The sequence below is a fragment of the Toxorhynchites rutilus genome, chromosome 3 (genome assembly GCF_029784135.1).
Source record: "Toxorhynchites rutilus septentrionalis strain SRP chromosome 3, ASM2978413v1, whole genome shotgun sequence".
In the NCBI taxonomy this organism is placed as follows: Eukaryota; Metazoa; Arthropoda; class Insecta; order Diptera; family Culicidae; genus Toxorhynchites; species Toxorhynchites rutilus.
In genome coordinates this window covers 290767891-290791601 of record NC_073746.1, presented here as the reverse complement: position 1 = coordinate 290791601, position 23711 = coordinate 290767891, and the positions used below count along the sequence as shown (strand labels likewise).

Below are 23711 nucleotides of genomic sequence, written 5' to 3'. Positions count from 1 at the left end.
TTTCAAGCGGAACCGTGGCATCACTCTCCTCCTGATGGATTCCCTTTTGGCCTTAGGTGCACAAACAGGCTCTTGGTGACACCGTTCATCAGCGCTTTCATGATAAACGAAATTAGCTTCCCAACAACAGCGACAACATGCTCCAATCGCTGTTCAATCATAACTGAGTGGGTTTACGAGCGGCGCTCGCTTATATACCGATTTTTGATTTCAATAGCATGTTTTGAAAGCAATTTTAAGACTATTGAAACAAGTTTTTGGATCAAAAAGTAACAAGTATATGACGCGTAGACATTTTATCTTTCAAATGAAGTGTTTATCATACCATTTCGTTCAGTTGTTTAAGAGCTATTAACGCTCAAAATCTCGGTCTCCGGCGTAACGCTTTCGTTCTCGAAACTTTGGTTTTACACCCCGGTATAGAAATGAAAGACGTAGTCCTACGTCAAAAATGAACAAATGCCGTGTAAAGTCAATTCATTTGTTGTGATTGATTGTTCTTCGTTACAAGTAAATTTAATGACGGACCTTTTACGTTTGGTATGATGACTAGAACAAAATATATGTGTAAAATATATGTCATTCGCTTCTAGTGGCTGCACGATTTTCCCAGGTTCCTAAGTTTAGAAGATCATGTTAGGACAGACATATTCCACTCTGCACCAAGGCAAGCGAGGACAAAAGTACTCGCAGTTTGCATTTATGTGCAGAGCCGATTTCCCCAGAAACCTCGGTTTTGAAGTCTGTGTTAGGGAAACACATTTCAATCGGAACAAAAATACCCCCGATTTGTATGAATTCGCAATGCCGATTTCCCCACGCTTCATGGATTTGAAGTCTGTGTTAGGGAAACACATTCCAGTCGGAACAAAAATACCCCCGACTTGCATGAATTTGAAATACCGATTTCTCCAGGCACCTTGGTTTAGAAATCTCTATTAGGGAACACATTTCGGTGGGAACAAAAGCTCCCCCTACTTTCGTGTGTTCTTTTTCTTCTTTTTGGCTTTAAGAGGGTTTAAACTTCTCAGTTCACTCGCCTCTAGGCTCTTTCGTGTGCATGCAATGCCGATTTCGCTGCTTGGTTTTAAAGTCTGTGTTAGGGAACATTTTTCGATGAGAACAAAAGTCCCCCTACTTTCATGTATTTGCAATGCCGATTTCCCCAAGGCTGCTTGGTTTTGATGGCTGTGTTAGGGAAACCGTAAATCGGGCCAATCAAAACGAGGCAGTTAGGGCGTTTAGATAACGCCTAATATTTTACAGTTATTCAATTGTTTATCTAATGTAAAACAACATTTTGTTAGTTGCGATAGATGCGTAGAAATATTCCCTATCAAGTGATGCAAACATCTCTTATCCAGTACGAAATGTTCGAGCTATAAGCATTCGAAATCTTTCATTTTTTCCTGCATGTTCTGTGTTTAGGTTTTCATTTTACCCTCCATATATTCCGGTTAGACGTAGTCCCACGTCAATAAACGAAGAAAAAAAAAAGATAGTTGCGCTTCTGTCACTGTACTTTTCTAATGTACACACATATAAATCAGCTCTCATCCAACATAGTGAAAAAAAAACACATTTATACTGAACAATATTGGACAATTATTTTTTCACCGCCAGCGCAAATCCGATATGTACACATTATAATTCACACATTCACAATTTATAGAATTATTGAATGAAGTACTATTATTTGGCGGAAAACTATTTCGGAGTGGTTTCGAAACAGCACTTTTAGATCACTAAACCACTAATAACTAAGAGTACGAGAAACAGGTCTTTACTCGACGACTGCCCGCGACAGACTCCCATTTGCAAGGAAGCCATCTGGAATAAAAAAAAGTGTTCAATCCGCCTTAAAATCAATTATTATCTTTTACGACTTCCCAAACTTGTAAACGAAGGTCAATTCGCGTTGACGGCATTGAGCTATTTTTACGTGTTTAGGGGAGTTTCAAAGATAATTATTGAATTTCAGGATAAAAGTGCAGCGGTCGTACTTTTTTTTCTTTGGGTTTGGGATCGCTTAATTGACGTAAATTATTCGTTCGCTTCGATTATTGGTTGCGCAGTACTCGTTCCATTTTTATTCGATTTCTGTAGGAAATATTCGATTAATCGATTAATCGAACGATTATCGGGGATGACTAGGTTCGGTTATGCACTGCATTGAGAGATATTCCTTCATGTTTTCAGCTCACTGAACTTCTACGTATACCGTTTGACATTTTGATAACAATTTGCTGCGATAACGTCGTTTGAATAATATGCGTTCAACTAACATGCCAAAATCAAAACTATTTGCCTGAAAATCATCAAATCAAGCGAATATGTACAATAAACTAGTAGTAGTACAATAACTTAAGAAAGAAAAGTAATAAAAATGAAGATGTAAAATGGTAGAAGTCCACGATAATTTGATGAAATGGACAAGGCTTCATGCCATACGACTTGAAAAGAAGAACGTAATCTATCACAACACATGAATTATAGTAAATTGGGATTTGTTCGCAAATTGAAGAATATATAACTCGCCCATATTTTCTCCTAAGCATCGAAAACACAAAAAGGCGCTAAAACGTTAGAATGAAGCGGGCAGAAAATAGATCACCATACAACCAAATTGTCAGCGTAGTGGCATCTTTCATTTGGCACTACTAAAAATTCGACAGGTAGCACCATTCCTAGGGGTGTTCGGTACAGGTCCACCGGTCCGATTAGGGCAACCTTCCCCTACTTCATTTGAAAATATCTTCTGAAGGAGTCTTGTACCACTGCGACCTTTAGTTTGATCTATTTGAAAATATTCGTACGAACATAGTTCACGATACAGGAGCATACTGATGTTTACAAACAAAAGAAGTAAACATTGAAGTTGGCTGCAAAGCGGTTTCAGAAAGATGACTCTCAATTTGTATTTATCACATATTGCGCACGATGTTAAATACTTTCATGCGAAAAGAATAGCCCCACTTATTTATTTTCAAATAAAGCATGAAGAAATATTGTCCGTTTGTCAATTTTTCCAAACCAATTTAAAAACGTATGTTCTTTCTCTACGCAATTAAAATGTACGATCGTAGCTTCTTGTTTTACGCAGCACACGCTATTTGCCATCCATACCACACTCATGTACGAAGCAACGCTGTCTGACGGTAACTGTAATCTTGGTTTTATCGTATCGTGCGTTCATTTAGAACTCACCCAATTGCGTTCTCGAACATTTGATGAATTCGGAGCTCGCGCTCCTTGTCACTAGCACAATCATCAATCGGAAATTGCTGCTGTCCGGCCTGATGAGGCTGGTCCTGATCCAGCCCCGTTCCGGAGGAAAGATTCGTTAATCCATAACTTGCGCCAAGTTTACCCAGCATCAACCGATTCGCACCCAACTGGGAGAGAAAATCGTTTAGAGCACTGCTGCTGACTGATGATGATGCCGAACCATTGGACGACGAAATTCCCGAAGTCGTAGAAGAAGCTATTGAAGATTGTTCCACCAGTGGTTGAATGCCCATCGTTCCACCAGTGGGGACACGGCTCAACACAACTTGCTGCAACTGGATTGATTGCTGATGGGCAGCCGCCGGTAGATTTCCGTAACCATTGTTGTTATTGGCCGAAGCAATCGAGGGTATTCCGATAGAACGATTTTGCTTCCAGGGCTGAAAATGATTCGGTTGGGACATTCTCAAAGTGCACTTCACATCAACTCTGTCTGCCGGGAATGCTACACTCCGAGTCGCAATCACCCACAGTCAATCTTCTTTTATTTGACTCCCCGCGTATCAACCTCTTCCTTTGCACAATTACATGTTGCTCCCACAAGATGAATCTTATTTTTCCAGATCTTTTTTGCAGACTGAATCCGTGTTCTTCCTTCTCAGCACTCTCTTCACAACCGTCTACCCGACGTTAAGTGATAAATTGAGCAAATATTGGCAAAAACGAACGACACGGCGAACAGCATATCAGACGTCGAATTCGAGGTCAGAGGCTAGAAAATTCATATCACACTTCTCAACTCGAGATTTTGAGATAATTTTCACACAAGGAAACTTTCCATCGCTTCACCATTCGACGAAACGCCAACGTCACACACGGCCAAGGTTTCTCATTTGTTCAAAACGAAAGGAGATGAAATTATGCGTCTGAATGAACAAAACGAAAACATCTTCAGAGATTGTCAATTCGTGTGATAGCAGTAGCGTAGGAATATAAATCATATGTGAGAAACAAGAATTCAATAAATCGCACTAGAGTGAACACACGCACGACAGACTGACGGACAGCAAATGAAAAGAAAATTGCTTTTGATGTGAAGGAGATGATAATTCGGGCGTGAGTCTGACAGTTTGCATCAGCTGGTCATGGCTCAATGTTTACTCGTTGGATAGGTTTATGTGGGTTGAGGGGATTCTCTACGATGAAAAGAAGGAAACTTTTTTTACACTACACAGCAAGTAAAGTAATTTACATTTAATGCGACATTTTGCTAATTGGACAAACCTGTAATGCGACACGTTTGATTGGACATTTTTACCTCTTAGGCGGCTGGCACACCAGAGCAACAAGCAACTAACAACTATCAATATGCAATAAGCAATATGATCGCCAATGGGGTTTTCCCATTGGCTATCACCTTTGTAGAGCAACACATCCCAGCAAACATTAAATCGTATAATTTTGCACGTGCCAAGTCTTACAAGAAATCCGAATAAATCAGAATCGGATATAATATCTATCAAAGTATGTATCGTGTATATTTGAAATCGCATAAAATGTAAAAACTCGATTTTATATACCATGATCAAATTAAGTCGCAATTCGGTATAATAAACATCAATTTTATGATGTATATTGTCGTAAAATATATTTAATCCGCATCATATGCGTATATTACGCTGATGCAGTTTATGTGTCGTATAAGCGTATAATTTTAATCGATTCAGTACTGTAGTAAATCGTGTTGCATGCTGAAGAAAATCATGAAACAGTAATCATATTAGATCCTAATAAAGAACATATTACATCATATTGAAATGTCAATGAAATGCTGATGCACTTGAAAATTTTAACCGCTGTTGAATTAAATTTCAGATAGCCGCGCGAGATAGCTGGTGGATGATAATCCAGACGACCGGAGTTCGAACCCACATCGGAGCAGTTTTCACCAAACATCAATCTGTGTCATTTTAAACATTCATATTCCACTCCAAACTTAAGTCAATCAATCAATTATTATTTCTACGAACATAAATACTCATATATAAAAATGGCGATTCGTGATAAACATTTCTCGAAAATATTTTGCGCCATTGGTTTTTTTTTCTATGTCTGTAATCAATCGTATATGAGTATGGTAAAAGTCGTATTTCGTGCTTTGACAATTCATGAATATATTCATATTAGATCGCAATTCAATTCCAACATAATCACTATTATAGCCGGTCAAAATTGCATATTCATCCAAACAAATTCGGTAAACATTTGCCATGTATGTATATGGCCTCCACTTTTGCATGCATATGCCAGTTAAGCGCATAATATGCCAACCAAATTGTAGGGCATATGATGTTATATATACGCTTGTTATGCGATTTAATGTTTGCTGGGATATTGCTAGCAACACAACGTGTCGGTTGAAGAGCAACTTATCGCCCATAATTTGACAAATTTCGTTCATTAGGCAGGTTGCTTGCATAATGTCAGGCGTTTTTATTGCTTTGGTATACGAAGCACAACAAAATATGTTGCCTGTTGCATTTGGAATATTGCAGTATGCTAGTTGCTCATTGCTCCGGTCTGCGAGCCGGCTCATTGGACATTTTTGTAAACATCGAGTTCAGAGCCCTAATTATGGCCCCACATTGAAAGTCGTCACCAGACTCCAACACTGTATCACTCTCATCGCCAATGTCCAATTACAGGTCAAAATCCCCTAAAACTAAGTGGTGCGGACTCAATCCACTTCATTTTCAAGCAAATTCATGCATGTTTTCAAGCGATTTCTTGCAATAAATTCTCAGACCACCAGAGATGCCAGATTTACAAATATGTTTGTAAATTTACAGACATATCTGTAAAACACATTTTATTTTTGTTGTAGACTTTTTGGATATAACAATATTTCACAGATTTTTGAAAAATAAGAGGCTCTATTCATCACATCAAAGATATTCGACTCACCATATGACATTTTTCCATAGTTTTAATACAGAAAAGTTATTATATTTAGTTTATATCAATACACATGACGTTAGACCAGCGATACTCAACCTGCGGCCTGGCAGTTTTTCTGGTTGGCCCATCTGGTGTGTATGAAGTTTGGAACTCATACACATAAGTACTTTTGCCCTGACATCATTGCAGACGAAAAAGAAGATACGATCATTCACAAATAATGAAAAATGGCATTCTCTGCAGGTAGGGAAAAATATTGAACGAAAATTGTCTCTGATAATTATTTTCTGTTCTGGATGAGATTGTTTTACTGAAATGCAAGGAGATTTATAGAAAAATAGTTAAGTTAGGGTCAGGACTATGTCTTTTAAGTATTTAAACAACATCGAATAAACATTTTCATTCTATTTCCAACAACTTACATTTGCTTTCGGGTCTGCTTATGACGAAATATGGGATACTGTTCGATATTGTTACCACAGACATGGTTCATGGCCGTGTGGTGATCTAAAACTTGTATAGCCTTGCATGGCGGATGGAAAATATACACAGCATTTTCTTATAAATTTCATCAACGACAAAACCGCAAGCCTTGGTGGATGTCCAATATATCAACGAAGAAATACTGATTTTCATAAAAATTAACAAGGCGTATGTATGTGTATGTATGTATGTGTAGATCGTTGAAACATTTAAACACACTTACAACACATAAGTTATTAAGTGGTCCAAAAAATAAATTTTTTCCACTTTTTCCCAAAAATGATAAATGAAAATTAATAACTATTGAATCACTAAACCGATTTAGATGATCGACATATAAAATTGAAACTAATGACTTAGCCTTTTATTAAAAAATATGTAACTTGTGAAAAAAATAATTAGATTTCAGTAATTATTAATTGTAGTGTTTTTTTTATGACTTTGGACTAGAGGGCGCTATATTTTTATATTTTTTCTTGAAAGCTGAGGAATTTATTTACATAACATATCTTGATATCAGAGATGATATTTTTTCGTGTTTTAGATATGATATTTCAAAGTTATCCGGTGGTTCGAAAAATCATTTTTCCCCCTTTGTCCAAAAATAACTTTCTGCAAAAAATCATAACATTTGAACAACTGAACCGATTTAGATGATCGATATATTAAATTGAAGCCAATAAGCAAAATTTGAAAAAAACGTCACACTTGCGGGAAGGATTCTAGTAGCATAGGTCTAGTTTAGTCACATATGAATATTGATCGAAGACTTAAAACATGTTAAATTTACAAAATTATAACTTGAAAACGATAATTATAGCATCTCTGATATCGAGATATGTTAGGTAAATAAACCCCAGCTTTCCATAAAAAATATAAAAAAATATAGCGCTCCTATCTTTAACCGAGGAAACTATGAAAAAATAACTCAATCAATAATTACAAAAACAAGAATTCATTTATTTCGCAAAAGTTATATTTTTTCAAAGAAAAAAAAACTCGTAAGCTTCAATTTGATATGTCGATGATATGAATCGGTTCAATAGTTCAAAAGTTATGACTTTTTTGAAAAATTGTTTTTCGAACCATCGATTAGTTTTGAAAAATCATATTTCAAAAACGAAAAAAATAGCATCTCTGATATCGAGATATTTTATGTAAAAAGTTCTCAGCTTTCAAGATAAAATATAAAAAAACATAGCGCCCCTAGTCCAAAGCCATTAAAAAACGACTACAGTCAATAATTACGAAAATAGGATCCATATTATCTGAAAATTCAATCACATTGCGATCTAACGCCCGAATGTAAGCTAAAAGATTGCTCGTTGCATCGTCGAGGAATGCGAGTTGTTAGTGCAATCAAAAGAACACATACCCATTTTAATCGTCAAATTGTTAACTTTTTTTTTACTAATGTTCATGTTGAAGACTCAATTCTGGAATAATATAATTATACTGTCTTTCGTTTATTTCAATCTTTTCTCTTTTAATCGTGTTTTGAGACTGACAAAATGGTTCTGTTGAGCAGAGAAATCTGACATACAGAGGTGTGTACAAATTAGGGCTGGTACATACTGGCAAAATCGAGGGGTTGTCAAAAGTTTCGTTTTCTTATACGCTTACAATGTTTTGTGCAAAAAAATTGCTGGATAAATTTCCTGTCTAATGGCGACACAACATATATCGCAATAACGATTTTGAGTAATATGGGTTTGAAAACTCTCAATGAATCGTTACATTTTTCGTAGAGTGACCCCCTATATAGAAATCAAAGACATAGTCCTATGTCGATACATATATGTTCTGCACGGAGAAAAGACGAACCGTCTGCAGCAGTCCTAATAGAGCTTTTAATCATAATTAATAAGAGCTCACTTGAGTATAACTTGTATTTCGTGTATTGTGTAGCTATTCGTAAACGAATTATCTACACTGTTTGACACTTTTTGACAGATAAATTATCATCAACGTGTACTTATGGCATTGATCAAATGAATTTGACACAAAACACGACAAGCAAATATTTAGTTTGCTTAAACTACTTTTGGTCCTGTTCCACAAGCCATGTGCTAAAGGTGGCCGTACACTGTTTGCCCGGAGGTCAAATATTTGATATTTTTTGACAGATAAGGTTTGATTTGATATTTGTACAAACACTATTTTGTTTGCCACTCTTCAATTTTCAACAGTGGTAAACAATGTCAAACACCGAACATGGCAAAAATCGGCTGAAATATTCAAAGTAACCTAATCATGTACCGACAGGTTCGAAGAACAGACTGAAAAAATATTTTAGACATCCAATAATTGAATATTTGCTTGACGTGTTTTGTGTAGAATATATTTGATCAGTACACGTTGACCAAATTTTATCTGTCAAAAAGAGTCAAATATTTGGCTTCGGTCAAACAGTGTATGAGCACCCTAATACACGTTAAATATTCCGGCCAATTTTTTTCTATGTTCGTTGTTTGATATTATATGCCGCTGTTGATAGTTGGAGAATGATGAACAAAGTAGTATTTGTATTGAGTTTCAACTGAATTTTATCTGTAAAAAAGTATGAAATATTTGACCTCCGGTCAAACATTGTGATTATACCTTTACATCCGCGATGTGATTCAGAAAGTTGGCTCACCTTCTATTTATCATTCTTGCTTTTGAGCAAGTTCAGCATTCGTAAACATATTTTTTGCTTGTGCAACCAGATGAGTGAAACATATTATTTTGCAGTATTTATTTAATGTTAGTAATCTATGAAATGAGATTCCTACAAAAATATTGAATACGAGCCATCAGAACTTGAACGATGGCACTACGCTTGCTGTTGAATCTCCAAGAAATTCCAACAATAGTGAGGTAATTTGCCTTTCGAATAGAATTAATTGGTGGCGTAATGTACGAAACGTTTTACTACTTCAGCTCGCGCTCGCTGTTTTGCTGCCGGAGTCAGTTCCTGAATCCATCTAAATTCAACCGACAAGCATACACAGTTCGTTTTACGCGTCAAACACGCAACACGCGAGGCGAGTCATTCGCTCCCCGACAGACGATAGTTCCCAGTGATGTGAAGGGAATCATTGACTCGGGCTATATTGATCCCTCGAAGCTTTGGAGATCTGTCGTATTCACGGTTGCCTTCAGCACGGGCAGTTTCGTTGGAGTGACCATCTGGGAGTACGAAACGGTTCGATCCAGAGCAATAAATGCTTTGCGGAGTAAGTTGAACTTAAACTGGTTCAAGGAGAAGGTGAATTCGAGTAGGCAGGAAGTGGATCTGTGGCGTAAAGATATCAACAGTTGGTGGAATAGGTTGACTCCGGGAGAACGGATTTTTGCACCTATCTGTGCTTTAAACGTAATTGTGTTTGGCCTGTGGAGATTGCCACGACTGCAACCTATGATGATTAGATATTTCGCATCAAATCCGGCAGCGAGTACGTGAACGTAAAGATATTTTGTCCCTTTTTCTGATGTTTTTATTTTTCTTGCAGAAGCCGTCTGTTGGCCAATGTTTCTTTCGACCTTCAGCCATTATTCGCTGTTTCACATAGCCGCTAACATGTACGTTCTGCATAGCTTTAGCCACGCTGCAGTGGCCACTCTAGGCAGAGAACAGTTTCTTGGGCTTTATCTGAGCGCTGGAGTGATTGCATCCTTCGCTAGTCACCTCTTCAAAACAGTGATGGCTCAGCCTGGACTCTCGCTGGGCGCTTCCGGTGCAATAATGGCAATCCTGGCCTATGTTTGCACTGTATACCCCGACACACAGCTTAGTATCGTGTTCTTGCCAATGTTTACGTTCTCTGCAGGGGCTGTAAGTAATCATCGGGTTTGCGTGCTGTATAACGAAATATAAATGCGCATAATTCTCACTTCAGGCAATTAAAGTAATCATGGGCATCGATTTGGCGGGAGTGGTACTTGGGTGGAAAATTTTCGATCATGCGGCTCATTTGGGAGGAGCTGTGTTCGGAATGTTCTGGGCGTATTACGGCAGTCAGCGGATTTGGCCTTTGAGGGAACACTTTGTTGGCTATTGGCATGAACTGCGAGGACCACCGAAAAAATAAACAAATTTTTGTACGATAATTATTTGGCTATAATATTTTTATCATTCAGTTCAGAGTCGTATAGTTCATAATATAATGTAACAATACAATTGTTATGGCAATAGAAGTATTGTGTATATATATTAACTGCATAATTGGTGTTTTTCTTTAGCAATTGTGGAAAATATATGAGACAAAATGTTTATAATACCAAAATAGACATCCCTACGTGTATGTTATGTTTCATCCATGAAACGTCAATTAACCCAATTAACGGTCGCACCTGAGAGAGAGGGCCAGCTCGCGTTTGTTGTGATCAAGGTGGCTATATAATATCTATATCAGGTGAAACAATCATATGATATGTGCTTTCAGCCATATTGGAATTGCTGTCGGTATTGTTTACAAACAGCATCGTTTGCCGGCTATGTCACCCACGGAATACATTGATTGAGATTTACCACAATCCATTTCGGAGTCTAAGCTCGTTTTCTGTTTCTTATTTATCGATTTTGTAGCAAGTGATCTTCAGAGAAAAGTGTTTTGTTGAAAATCATACCGAGAATGGTGGCAAAGTTTCGTCCCGTTGTGGTTCGGCACGGTGAATCTGAATCTACAGAACCAGAAAAATCTTCTGTGGTTGGCTTGATGCTAACGAGGGTAAAATGTTGAATCAAGATAAATATGAACTGTGATGTAATTTTATTTTACGTCTTTAGGAAAGCAGAAGCCCTAGCTGCCGGTGTGTGGTCGAACAGGCATCCCCACAGAGAAAACTAGGTGTTTGATTAAACGCAACTGTGGTGAATCAACCGGTTTAAACAAGTTGAAGTTGCGGAAAAATACAATGAAGAGCAGTTCTTTATTCGGTGTCGTAGTTTTGAAGTACCACCATCGTACAAAGAACCGAATCCTGTGTTTTACGTATTTTACGACGTAATCATTAAAGAAATACGCTACAGAAGAATCGCTAACCGGATAACTTGCCAATGGCGGAATTCTTCCAGCTGACAATGAAACGTATTCTGTCCTATTGAAACGAGGGTATCAGTCGACAACCGCAGTCAGGAAAAAACATCATCTTAGATCACAAAAAGTCTGCGTGGAATCGTCCGATCCAAATTTTGACCAGAAGAGCGATGTAGCTATTTGAGGGCCCAAATTTGCCAACTGGAATCCTTTTTGTTTATGAATCGGATGAGAATTTGAAACCCGTTATATTTATGCATTTCCTTGTAGACGAAGAAACAGTAAGAAAAGCCATTGAATCAGCCGCTAATCAGGCGAAACTAATTAAATCATTTTAGTATCTCTACGAACTGTATTACGGCTACGAATTACGAAATTATGAATATAAAATGTAATGAATTTAATCTTCATGAAGTAGGAAAGTAAATAATATTCCGATATGTGTATAAACGATAATTAGAGTAGATCATGGATAGCCAGAGCATGGTGAAAAAAATTTGTATTTCTATGAATAGAACAGAAATGGTGGCTGAGAATTTGGATAGGAAATTTTTAAAATTTAAATGAATTTATCAGCATTATCTGTTTGGCTTATACTTTTTTGTAATTTAGTACCATTTTGCAGCAAATTCCAACCACTTCACTTTTAAATGTAATTTTACTAAACTTTTATGTTATGAATAATACACTGACATTCTTTGGGGTATGGGCTTCATTTTAACATCATTTACAAGAATGGATACAGCCTATAATTTATAATATTAAACATTTCAGTCAGTCGAAACCAATGGTAAAGTATTTGCGTAAAAAACAAGCATCGTTAATTTTTTAGTTTTTGTAGTTGTTTCAATTTTTGTATATTTTGTTTGCTCTTTTCATGTTGAGTGCTAGAAAAAGTAAGAAACTAATATAAATGGTCAAAAAAAAAGATCTTTTATGCAGAAATCTACGTTGAAACTAGTATTCAAGTAGCGTTCGGAATTTGATCCAAGTTCGGAAGCATGATTCAAATTCCGAAAAGAAGATATTTGAACACACTATTTTCAGGCAAATACAGCAATAATTCACAAATTGGGGTACAAGGATAATCCAATTCTGGAGCATCAATGTAAAAAAGGCCATTGTTAAGAAATGTTCAAAAAAAAACAAAGCTCTTTCCTTGCAATACGTATGTCGTAGGCGCAAACCAACAAGAGTAAAATAGAAATTGATTTTCGTAGTCAGGTTTTCAACTGAAACCACAGTAATGGAACCGGCTTCCTGAAGTAACAGGACGGGCTCGTTTATATAATGACTGGATTATATATGATTCGATTCTATATAATATTGGAGTAAAGTTTTTAATTGCAAATTTAATTCCAATGAGCTACCGCAACCAAAACATATCAAATTAGGAAAATCATAACTCAAAAACCAAAAACCACTTCTCTGATTTTTGAATATCTTATGTAAAAAAAAATTAGTGGGTTATATCTATGATATAACCGCAAGGTTCACGTGGAACTACCTTAGCTGAGCAATCATTCGTTTGTATTGATTAAATTCTTGATTGAATGAAACAGTTTCCAAATTCAATTGAGTTCAATATATTTGCTCTGTGAGTGAAAAAAATGAACAAATGCCGTGTAATGTCAATTCATTTATTGTGATTGATTGTTCTTCGTTACAAGTAAATTTAATGACGGACCTTTTACGTTTGGTATGATGACTAGAACAAAATATATGTACGGAAGAATTATCAAACGTTTGATGAACCAGCCTAAGGCTGAAAATCTTTCCAATAAAGACAACAAAAAATTATCAAACGATTATTTTATTTTACATTTCCCTCTGAAGTTTACATCCCAAAAGTGTACATACTTCTCGAATCTCGAATTTGCTTGAAACTGGGAAGTTCATTCGCTTCTAGTGGCTGCACGATTTTCCCAGGTTCCTAAGTTTAGAAGATCATGTTAGGACAGACATATTCCACTCTGCACAAAGGCAAGCGAGGACAAAAGTACTCGCAGTTTGCATTTATTTGCAGAGCCGATTTCCCCAGAAACCTCGGTTTTGAAGTCTGTGTTAGGGAAACACATTTCAATCGGAACAAAAATACCCCCGATTTGTATGAATTCGCAATGCCGATTTCCCCACGCTTCATGGATTTGAAGTCTGTGTTAGGGAAACACATTCCAGTCGGAACAAAAATACCCCCGACTTGCATGAATTTGAAATACCGATTTCTCCAGGCACCTTGCTTTAGAAATCTCTATTAGGGAACACATTTCGGTGGGAACAAAAGCTCCCCCTACTTTCGTGTGTTCTTTTTCTTCTTTTTGGCTTTAAGAGGGTTTAAACTTCTCAGTTCACTCGCCTCTAGGCTCTTTCGTGTGCTTGCAATGCCGATTTCGCTGCTTGGTTTTAAAGTCTGTGTTAGGGAACATTTTTCGATGAGAACAAAAGTCCCCCTACTTTCATGTATTTGCAATGCCGATTTCCCCAAGGGTGCTTGGTTTTGATGGCTGTGTTAGGGAAACCGTAAATCGGGCCAATCAAAACGATGCAGTTAGGGCGTTTAGATAACGCCTAATGTTTTACAGTTATTCAATTGTGTATCTAATGAAAAACAACATTTTGTTAGTTGCGATAGATGCGTAGAAATATTCCCTATCAAGTGATGCAAACATCTCTCCTATCCAGTACGAAATGTTCGAGCTATAAGCATTCGAAATCTTTCATTTTTTCCTGCATGTTCTGTGTTTAGGTTTTCATTTTACCCTCCATATATTCCGGTTAGACGTAGTCCCACGTCAAAAGGTCTGTCCAGACTCAGTTCCAGCCCAACATATTCTTCGAGAAACGTCTCCGAGCGGTGGACCTCTGGACAGACCATTCTCAATGCTGGAATTTTCTATGGCTCTTCTTTCATCGAACAACTCTTCACCCGGAAGCGATATGATTAAATTCGTTCTTCTAAAAAATCTTCCCGATATCGCGAAAAGACGCTTGTGCCACCCGAATGGAGACAGGTCAAAGTGATAGCAATTCAAAAGCCTGGCAAACCAGCGTCTGACCATAACTCATACCGTCCGATTGCTATGCTCTCGTGCATTAGAAAATTGCTGGAGAAAATGATCCTTCGAAGACTCGATCAATGGATCGAGACAAATAATTTGCTATCAAGTACACAATTTGGGTTTCGCAAGAGCAAAGGAACAAGCGATTGTCTAGCGTTGCTTTCTACAGATATTCAACTGGCCTTTGCGCACAAGGAGCAACTGGCTTCAGTATTCTTGGATATTAAGGGAGCTTTTGATTCAGTTTCCATAGAAATTCTGTCAGACAATCTGAACAGATGTGGACTTCCTGGAATTTTGAATAACTTCTTGTACAATTTGTTGTCAGAAAAGCAAATGAACTTCACCCTTGGACAGCTGACAACTTCCAGAAATAGTTATATGGGTCTACCCCAAGGCTCATGTCTCAGCCCCCTTCTTTATAATTTGTATGTGAAAGATATTGACAGTTGTTTGGCAGAACAATGCACGCTAAGACAACTTGCAGATGATGGTGTGGTTTCCGTCAGAGGTCCCCATGCCGAAAACTTGTAAAGACCATTGCAAAATTCCCTAGATAACTTGTCTTCTTGGGCAAGGAACTTAGGGATAGAATTCTCGCCGCAGAAAACAGAACTGGTAGTGTTTACTCGAAAGCGGTCCCCAGCCCAATTGCAACTTAAGCTTTTGGGGAGAAACATTACCCAATCATTGACCTTCAAGTACCTTGGTGTCTGGTTTGATTCAAAATGCACTTGGAATACCCACATTACGTATTTGAAGCAAAAATGTCAAAAAAGAGTCAACTTTCTCCGCTCGATTTGCGACACGTGGTGGGGAGGTCATCCGGGAGATCTCATAACGCTTTATAAAACAACTATTCTATCTATTCTGGAGTATGGCTCTTTCTGCTTTCTCTCAGCAGCTAAAAGTCACCTTCTAAAATTGGAACGAATTCAATATCATTGTCTACGTATAGCTCTCGGCTGTATGCACTCAACGCATAACATGAGTCTCGAGGTTCTGGCAGGAGTAACTCCTCTACAGAACCGATTCTGGGAACTTTCTCTCAGAATACTGGTGAAATGCGGTATCACGAACACACTTGTGATTGAAAACTTTGATAAAATGCTTCATCTAAATATACAATCTCGGTTTATGAGAATTTATCATCACTATATTTCATCAGATATTTGTCTTCCATCGTTTACTCCAGACCGTGCTCACTTCACCATCAGCAGTTCCTCAATTGAATACGATCTGTCGATGAAACAAGCAATACTTGGGATTTCAGATCAGCTTCGACCAACTTTCATTCCCCGTATTTTTAACCGAAAGTACCAAAAAGTCAATTGCATGAAAAGATACTTCACTGATGGGTCTCGCCTCAATGGATCCACTGGCTTCGGTGTTTTCAATGAAAATTCAAGCGCCTTCCGTAAACTGCAGGAACCTTGTTCCGTTTATGTTGCTGAGCTGGCAGCAATCGACTTCGCATTGGGGATGATCTCCAACAAGCCTGCAGACCATTACTTCATTTTCTCGGATAGTCTCAGTTCGCTTGAGGCTCTCCAGTCGATGAAAACTAGTAGGCACCCATCTTATTTCCTCACAAAAGTGAGACAGCAGATGAGTGCACTGATCGAAAGATCTTATAAGGTAACCTTTGTTTGGGTCCCCTCTCATTGCTCAATTCCTGGCAATGAGAAGGCGGACACTCTCGCAAAGGTGGGTGCCCAGGAAGGCGAATTGTTTGATAGACAGATTTCATACGATGAATTTTTCCAATTACTGCGTCAGAGTTCCCTCTTGAGTTGGCAAACCGATTGGGACACTGGAAGTCTTGGACGGTGGTTATATTCAATTATTCCAAAGGTTTCTTCGGGAGCGTGGTTCAAAGGTTTGGACTTAAGTCGTGACTTCATTCGTGTAATGAGTAGACTTATGTCCAATCACTACTCGCTAGATGTGCATCTCCACAGAATAAATCTTGTTCAAAGCAACGTCTGTCGGTGTGGAAACGGTTACGATGACATCGATCACGCAGTTTGGCAATGTACGGATAATTACGCAGCCAGAGAGTACCTTTTGAATGCCCTTGAGGTCCAAGGAAGACAACCCTATGTTCCTGTTAGAGACGTGTTGGGAACTCGCGACATCTGCTATATGCAGTTGATCTATATGTTTGTGAAACGGTCTAGTATAAGTATTTAATGCTTTTGTGTTTTTCTTTTTCGTTATTAGTTTGTTTGTCTTGTCCCCCCATCTCACCGTCGCCCACCCTCGACAGCTAGTCGAACACCAGATGCTATCCCTGGTCATTATGCACAATGCTACAGTGCGTGCGGCAACCCTCGGTTGAGACAACGATACCTCATATCCATATCCCCAACCTGACCCGTCCCACAAAAATGTTGCCCTTTTAACCTCGAGTAAACCGCGAGTATTCGGTCGAATCCTACTAAACATAGAAATTAGTTGAAACTTTGTATAAACAAACCTTGAATTAGCGGCTCCGCAAAGCTTATGCGATTGAGCCTTACAAATAAATGAACTGGATAAAAAAAAAAAAAAAAAAAGTTGATTTTTCGAAGGCTCTCAGTGTCGGTGTGTATGTTGTGAGATAATAATCGCCAATTAATCAAAATTTCACCGAAAATGTTACTGTTTTCGAGAACTAAGCATACGACTGCTCTCTGGACCTTTTCCGCGTTGACGGCAGTGAGCTTCGTTTACTAGTTTAGGGGAGCGTTAAAGAACAGATGATACAAAAAATGTTTATGAAGACAACTTTATATTATAAAGAAAAAAATCAGCAACAATGTTAGAATTGTATGACCATATGGTTGAATGAAAGTCAGAAATACGTGTTTCTAATAATTGAATAACATAATGTGAAAATTTTCATTCAAATTTTAAAATTTGAAAACCGGCTTCGTGTCTTCTAATCTGGTAGAGATTACACTAACGATTTTGGGACCCAAATTATGACTCAAACTTGAAGTCGCCACCAGACGTCGACGTTATCGCGAATTACCAATTTACCACCATCTGACATATCGTGATGTCGATGATGAACTTTTATGGGCACCTTACACGATCAACCGGATTGACAATAAGTGTCTTCAATATCGTGACAGCTAGGCTTTCAACATCTGATCTAACCTCAATCAATATTTTTCCACCTTACACGGTCAATATCGCCCTCAACCCGAGACAACGAAAATATCCGCGATGGCTAGTGGCGACATTTGAGTTTGGGATCCAAACTATTCTCTATCAGATTAGAAGGCTAAAAGGCAATTTTCAATTGGTAAAATTTGAATGAAAATATCTACTTGGTATTATTTAATTAGTTGAAGCGCGTAGTCCTAACCTTAACTTAACCTATTTCCCCTGAATTTTCAGATATTCCTACTAAAATGTATTATTATAATATAACGTCAATTTCAGACATAATTTTTGTATGGGATTTTCTCACCACTTGCAGAAAAAAAGTGATTTGCATTCACATAGAATACTAATTTGATTTGGAAAAGTTAATTTTCATTCATAATTTACACTTTAGAATTCGGTTTTTCTTCTAAAAAATACATCATAATACTCGTTTCACAAATATAGACTGTTCCTTTCAGTTTCAGAGATGCCAGATTATTTTAGTTTGCGAAAATATATGCAAGTTATTTTATCTGCAAGCAAATGTTTTTATTCCATAAATGAGACTATGACAGTAGAACCCCGATTATCCGCGAGCGGGTGATCCGCCCTGCGGATTATTCGTGACTGCGAGTTCCATAGTAAATCAATAGGCCTTTCCGGAATTTGTTAGTGAGTGGTAGGCCCATGCTCTTTTGTTGTGGTCATGGCTTTTACATTATTTAGCCACTGGTGTACACGACCTTATAGATGAATAGTTGATTGATTTCTGTATTGATAGAACATAGTTTTTATGTTGAAACATCTCTTTTCGTGTTTGCATTTTTTGTCCTTTAATGGGTCATCCTCGATTTTCGTTAATCGCGGTGAGCTTGCCCGACTATTCCGCGGATAATCGGGATTCTACTGTAGCTTGAATTAACACATGATGTTTTTTCATCTGTGATTTTCCCAGATCTTCTTATTCTCCAAATTTTATAGCGGAGTGTGAAGAAACACACAACCCGCTCACTAGCGCAGAGAATGACCGAGTTCAACGTTAAAAAATTCCTAAAACGTTGTTAAGTTTCATCCACTCTCTCACCATCACATTGTCAGTTTACTTTGAAGTTTTGATTTGTATCGTGAAAAGTATCGTATTTTGCTATTCAAAGTATCGGTTTTCCAAACCAAAAGCTTCCATTTATGATTCCTACAATTTCAGTAGTTTATAAATTTTATTTGTAATCGCAAAAAAGACTAACAAAAATTCAATGTGCGCTTGCATATCTGGCAACTCAGTCTGGAAGTCCGTGAGGTAAAACGTCAACATCATGCATCCATATGAAATGTCACGATATTGATGCTCGGAAATCAGAAAATCCGGATTTCTGCGTTGTCGGCCATGTTCAGCTGTCATTATGCTTTCAAATGTCATCATATTGTCAATAAAGTTGACCGTGTAAGGTCCGCTTTACAGCAGAGGGATAGTGAGTTAGGCGGTGACGGTAGGTAGAGTGAGATAGTGATAATCGTGTCATACACCTGATTACGATACGATATTTTGTTTGCCAATACAGATACACTTCGCCTACTGCTCCACCTCTATATGTTCTCATTGCCTTCAACCAAAAGCCGGTTCGTGCGTGTACATATTTTGTTGTCCTAAAACCAGGCCCCGGTCAAGAGGATATGATCCCCGAGTCAAGATGTATCGCAAATTTAGCTGTCATTGCCAAACTATCAAACTTCTCGGTGAGCTCAAGGCAGATCTACGTAACAAGGTGCGCCCATTCGCTAATCAAATTCAACTCGAAACAATCGTCAAATTCGGGAAATTTTAAAGAAGGCAGTTCTGCAATTTTAAAATTTGAATGGAGATTCTTAAGTTATTCGATTACTTAAAACACGACGCTCTCTTAACCATTTGGCTATATATTTCACAACACACAACATTTACAAAAACTCGCCATTTTAATATAAAATCATCATCAGACACAATTCCAGTTCAATATTACGTAATACTGTATTGTATGAAATACATATTCGAAATAGAAAAATAAAATTTTCATTCATAATTTTTTATTTTAGAAGTGTGTTAATGTCATTCTGTAAATTAATGGCTGTAGAGTGGTTTTCACATTTTTACCCACCTGGCAGTATGTTAAGCGCCTTGATTTACACCAGCTTGAGAGTTTGGCAGTTCTCGCGAGTGACAGTGGTCGCAAATTGCATTTGCAACCCGGACATGTTTGACGCTGTCAAATGCTGTGTATTAGTATATGGATGCCCTAAGGCTGCCTAAAACTTATTAGAATCGTTCGAAAAAAAATCTCAGTGGGACTGTATTGATTGAACGTGTGTTTTATTCATCAACCAATCTGTATTTCAGGCATTTACTACAAACCTCGAGCAAATTGAACGGTATACAAATCATCGAATGAGCACAATCCGTGAAAAACTATTTTTTTTCGCATTCTACAGCAATGACCGTGATAACGCTTATCTCATCCAATAAGTGCTTCGGCGGGTTACAGAAGATCTACTCGCACAAGTCGAAGGAGTTGGACTGTGAGATGAAATTTGCCATATTTCTACCGCCGGCTTCCGATGGGGGATGTTTTCCAGTTCTCTATTGGCTTAGTGGATTGGAATGCAATGAAACGAATTTTATTCAGAAGGCAGGTGCCCAGCGGTATGCTGCGGATAATGGCCTTATTGTGGTATGTCCGGATACCTCTCCACGGGGAGTATCCTTGCCGGGGGAAGATGATTCGTGGGATTTTGGTAGCGGGGCCGGATTCTACGTGGATGCCAGTGTCGATCCGTGGAGTAAACATTACAAAATGTTCAGCTATGTGACACAGGAATTGATTGATGTCATCAACACTAATTTTCCAACTATACCGGACAAACAGAGCATTGCTGGACACAGCATGGGTGGACATGGGGCGTTAATTTGTGCGTTGAAAAATCCAGGAATGTATAAATCTGTATCCGCTTTTGCCCCTATTTGCAACCCTTCCAAATGTCCATGGGGTTTGAAGGCTTTTGGTGGATATTTTGGGGAATCTAACAAAGAGGAATGGAAGAATTGGGATGCCACTGAACTGGTAGCGGGATACAATGGTCCTCCACTAGAGCTTTACATTGATCAGGGCTCGGAGGACACTTTCCTAAAAGACGGTCAGCTGCTGCCACATAATCTGGTGGATGCCTGCAAGGCAGCCCAACTGCCATGCGTCCTCCACATGAGAGAAGGATATAATCACAGTTATTACTACGTTGGATCTTTCATCGGTGATCATATTGCGTATCATGCTAGACACTTGAAGTGAGTTGACTGACGCAAAGATTGTGAAGACTTTTAAGGTGATGATTAATGTAATGTAAATGTTATTAAAACTGTACGGCTATTTTTTTTCAAGAATCCGAATGTGTGAAATAAATTTCGAGAGTTTGTTTAGCATAGAATGATCCACGTTTACGTTTACGAAATTGAGCTTCTTATGGATAGATAACAGTTAATCTCAACGAGTAATGCAATTTTAAGACATTTGGCAATAACATTTTTTTTGAAAACCCCGATTTTCGGTGATCCTTCGTTTTTCAAAAAAACTCAATTTTTTACGTCTGTGACACTAATAAATGAAGTTCGAATGAGCTAATATTTTGCAAAGGATATATTCTCGTGCAAATCAACATTTCGCAGCAAGTTTCGAATGAAAAATCGAGATAATTATTTTTATTGGCAACCAAAACCATACGTTTCGTTTCGTATTCCGAGAAAAAACTAAGTCCCAGAGTGTCGATTTTTGACAAAAATTTTTTTTGTTGAGATGACACTAGATCTCGACGTTTCATGCAATTTTAAGACATCTGCCATTAACAAATTTTTCGAAAACCCCGATTTCCTTTCTCCCCCCTTGGATGATTTTTCGATTTTCAAAAAACTCAAACTTTGAGCGTTTTGCGCCTTCCTTAAGTCCGATCGAGCTAATATTTGGCATAGGGTGTTTTTTTTCGAGGTGGTGAACATTTTTTATGAGGTAACTTTTTGAAATTAGAGATGACCATTTTCATTGGCACTCTAGTATGTATGGCACTACTCGCCCGTGTAGTTCGTGCCCGGCACCGGCAAAATATTCTTTTCGAGAATTCCTTCATGCATTTGTCTGGAACATTCTGTGCATGCCCGGAGCCGTTCCACTATACATACGCATACACATTTTAAACACACGCAATAATATTTGTCTTGCATGAAAAGTGCCGTGCCGGTTACGCTACGTGCCTGATAGTATAATATTACCTTTATACCTCTCTTAGCGTAAGCGTAAAGGCCCATTTATACGTTGCTAGTAGCGACTTGACAGTGAGCAGCTATTGGCCCGTGAATTCGCTTGTTAATTGGTTGACTCGCCTTGTCCGTTCACACAGTGTGAGCTGTTCACCAAGGCGCCTAGAAGTATATCCTAAGGTGGGCCAACTTGTTAAAACCACTTTTCAGCTTGTAAATGAAACACAATACGCTACTGCCGAAGCTTGCTCGTGATCAGTCTGTCTCTTTCACGCTACAAGCGAATAATTCCCCTTCTGCTTTCTTTCGTACTGTTCTCATATACCGCTCCCCGAACCAACTTAGTGACGAAACGGCCTCACCTTAGGATATATGTCTAGGCACCTTGCTGCTGACGAGAAACAACACTCTTAGGAAACGTTGGTATATATGACGAATTTTTTGGTAAATATAACAAATAATTAGTCAATTTTTGCAATACGAATTATTCGTACATATTACGCGATAACAATGGTGAACAAATGTCAAATCAGCCTGTATAACCCAGTATAAGATGTCGGTTCAACGTTGGTTCAACATAAGTTACAGTTCAGGGACTTCGGGGTGGCTTTTTAAAACGCTTATGGTAAGCTTGAAGAGCCAAATGACACTTAAATATATTTATTTCTGTTTCAATTACAAAGTCCTCGATACAAAGTTATGTTCCCTAGCTTAGTTAAAAATAAATAACGCCGGTTGCTGATGCTCGGTAGAAAAGTCAGGATTTCCGAAGAATCAACACCACAAAAATTGATACCAAGGCGCGTGGAAGTATATCGTAAGGTGGGCCAACTTGCTAAAACCACTCTTCAGCCATCTTGGAAGTTAACTGTGTTTTGTTTGTAAACAAAACACAATACGCTAGTGCCGAAGCTCGTTCCTGATCAGTCTGTCTCTTTCATGCTTCAAGCAAATAATTCCCCTTCTGCTTTCTTCCGTACTGTTTTCATATACCGCTCCTCTAACCAATTTAGTGACGAAACGGCCTCACCTAGTACCATAGACCCGTCTTGGCCAATACTTGAGTTCGAAGTGACAGCGGCCAAACCAAAGGAAGCGGCTAACAAATGGCATGCAATGAGGACTATGTGTTTGTGGCGTATAAATGTTGTTTTTGTTTACACTGTTGGTATCATAGTTGTATTTCTGTGACTGCTGCAAGTTATTGTTTCCATTACTGTTTTACGTGATGTGAGGGTTATTGCCTTTGCTGCTGGAATTGGCAATTCTGCGATTGCGGGAGCTGTGCTGCTAGTGCCGTACTGCTCTCAAGCGGAACTTACACGGTCAATATGATTGTCAATATGATGACATTTGAGAGCATAATGACAGCTGAACACAGCCGACAACGCAGGTATCCGGATTTTCTGATTTTCGAGCATCAATATCGTGACATTTCATATAAATGAATGATGTTTACGTTTTATCTCTCAGACTTCCACACTGAGTTGCCAGATTTACCAGATTTGAAAGCGTGCCTGTAAATTTGCAGACATTTCGTTTTTGTTAGTA

The 23711-nt window shown here is 38.2% G+C and overlaps 3 protein-coding genes across 5 annotated transcripts in view; 2 read left to right on the top strand and 1 right to left on the bottom strand.

Annotated features, from left to right (window-relative positions):
* The window catches only part of LOC129775598 (putative uncharacterized protein DDB_G0291812), a 58172-nt gene extending 53864 nt beyond the window's left edge, over positions 1–4308 (bottom strand). For all 3 annotated transcript variants that reach the window (XM_055780512.1, XM_055780514.1, XM_055780513.1), the window contains exon 1: positions 3208–4308. In XM_055780512.1, coding sequence (XP_055636487.1) covers positions 3208–3692 — 485 coding nt within the window. In that variant the 5' untranslated portion in view covers positions 3693–4308. The remainder of the gene's footprint in view (positions 1–3207) is intronic.
* A 5028-nt stretch (positions 4309–9336) lies between these two features.
* On the top strand, positions 9337–10941 carry LOC129777520 (presenilins-associated rhomboid-like protein, mitochondrial). Its single transcript, XM_055783828.1, has 4 exons — positions 9337–9528; positions 9592–10106; positions 10164–10486; positions 10551–10941. The coding sequence occupies exons 1-4, from the start codon at positions 9479–9481 to the stop codon at positions 10740–10742; spliced, it is 1080 nt and encodes a 359-aa protein (XP_055639803.1). The 5' UTR covers positions 9337–9478; the 3' UTR covers positions 10743–10941.
* A 9143-nt stretch (positions 10942–20084) lies between these two features.
* LOC129776241 (S-formylglutathione hydrolase) lies at positions 20085–21268 on the top strand. Its single transcript, XM_055781779.1, has 2 exons — positions 20085–20287; positions 20348–21268. The coding sequence occupies exon 2, from the start codon at positions 20350–20352 to the stop codon at positions 21199–21201; it is 852 nt and encodes a 283-aa protein (XP_055637754.1). The 5' UTR covers positions 20085–20287; positions 20348–20349; the 3' UTR covers positions 21202–21268.
* The last annotated feature ends 2443 nt before the right edge of the window (positions 21269–23711 follow it).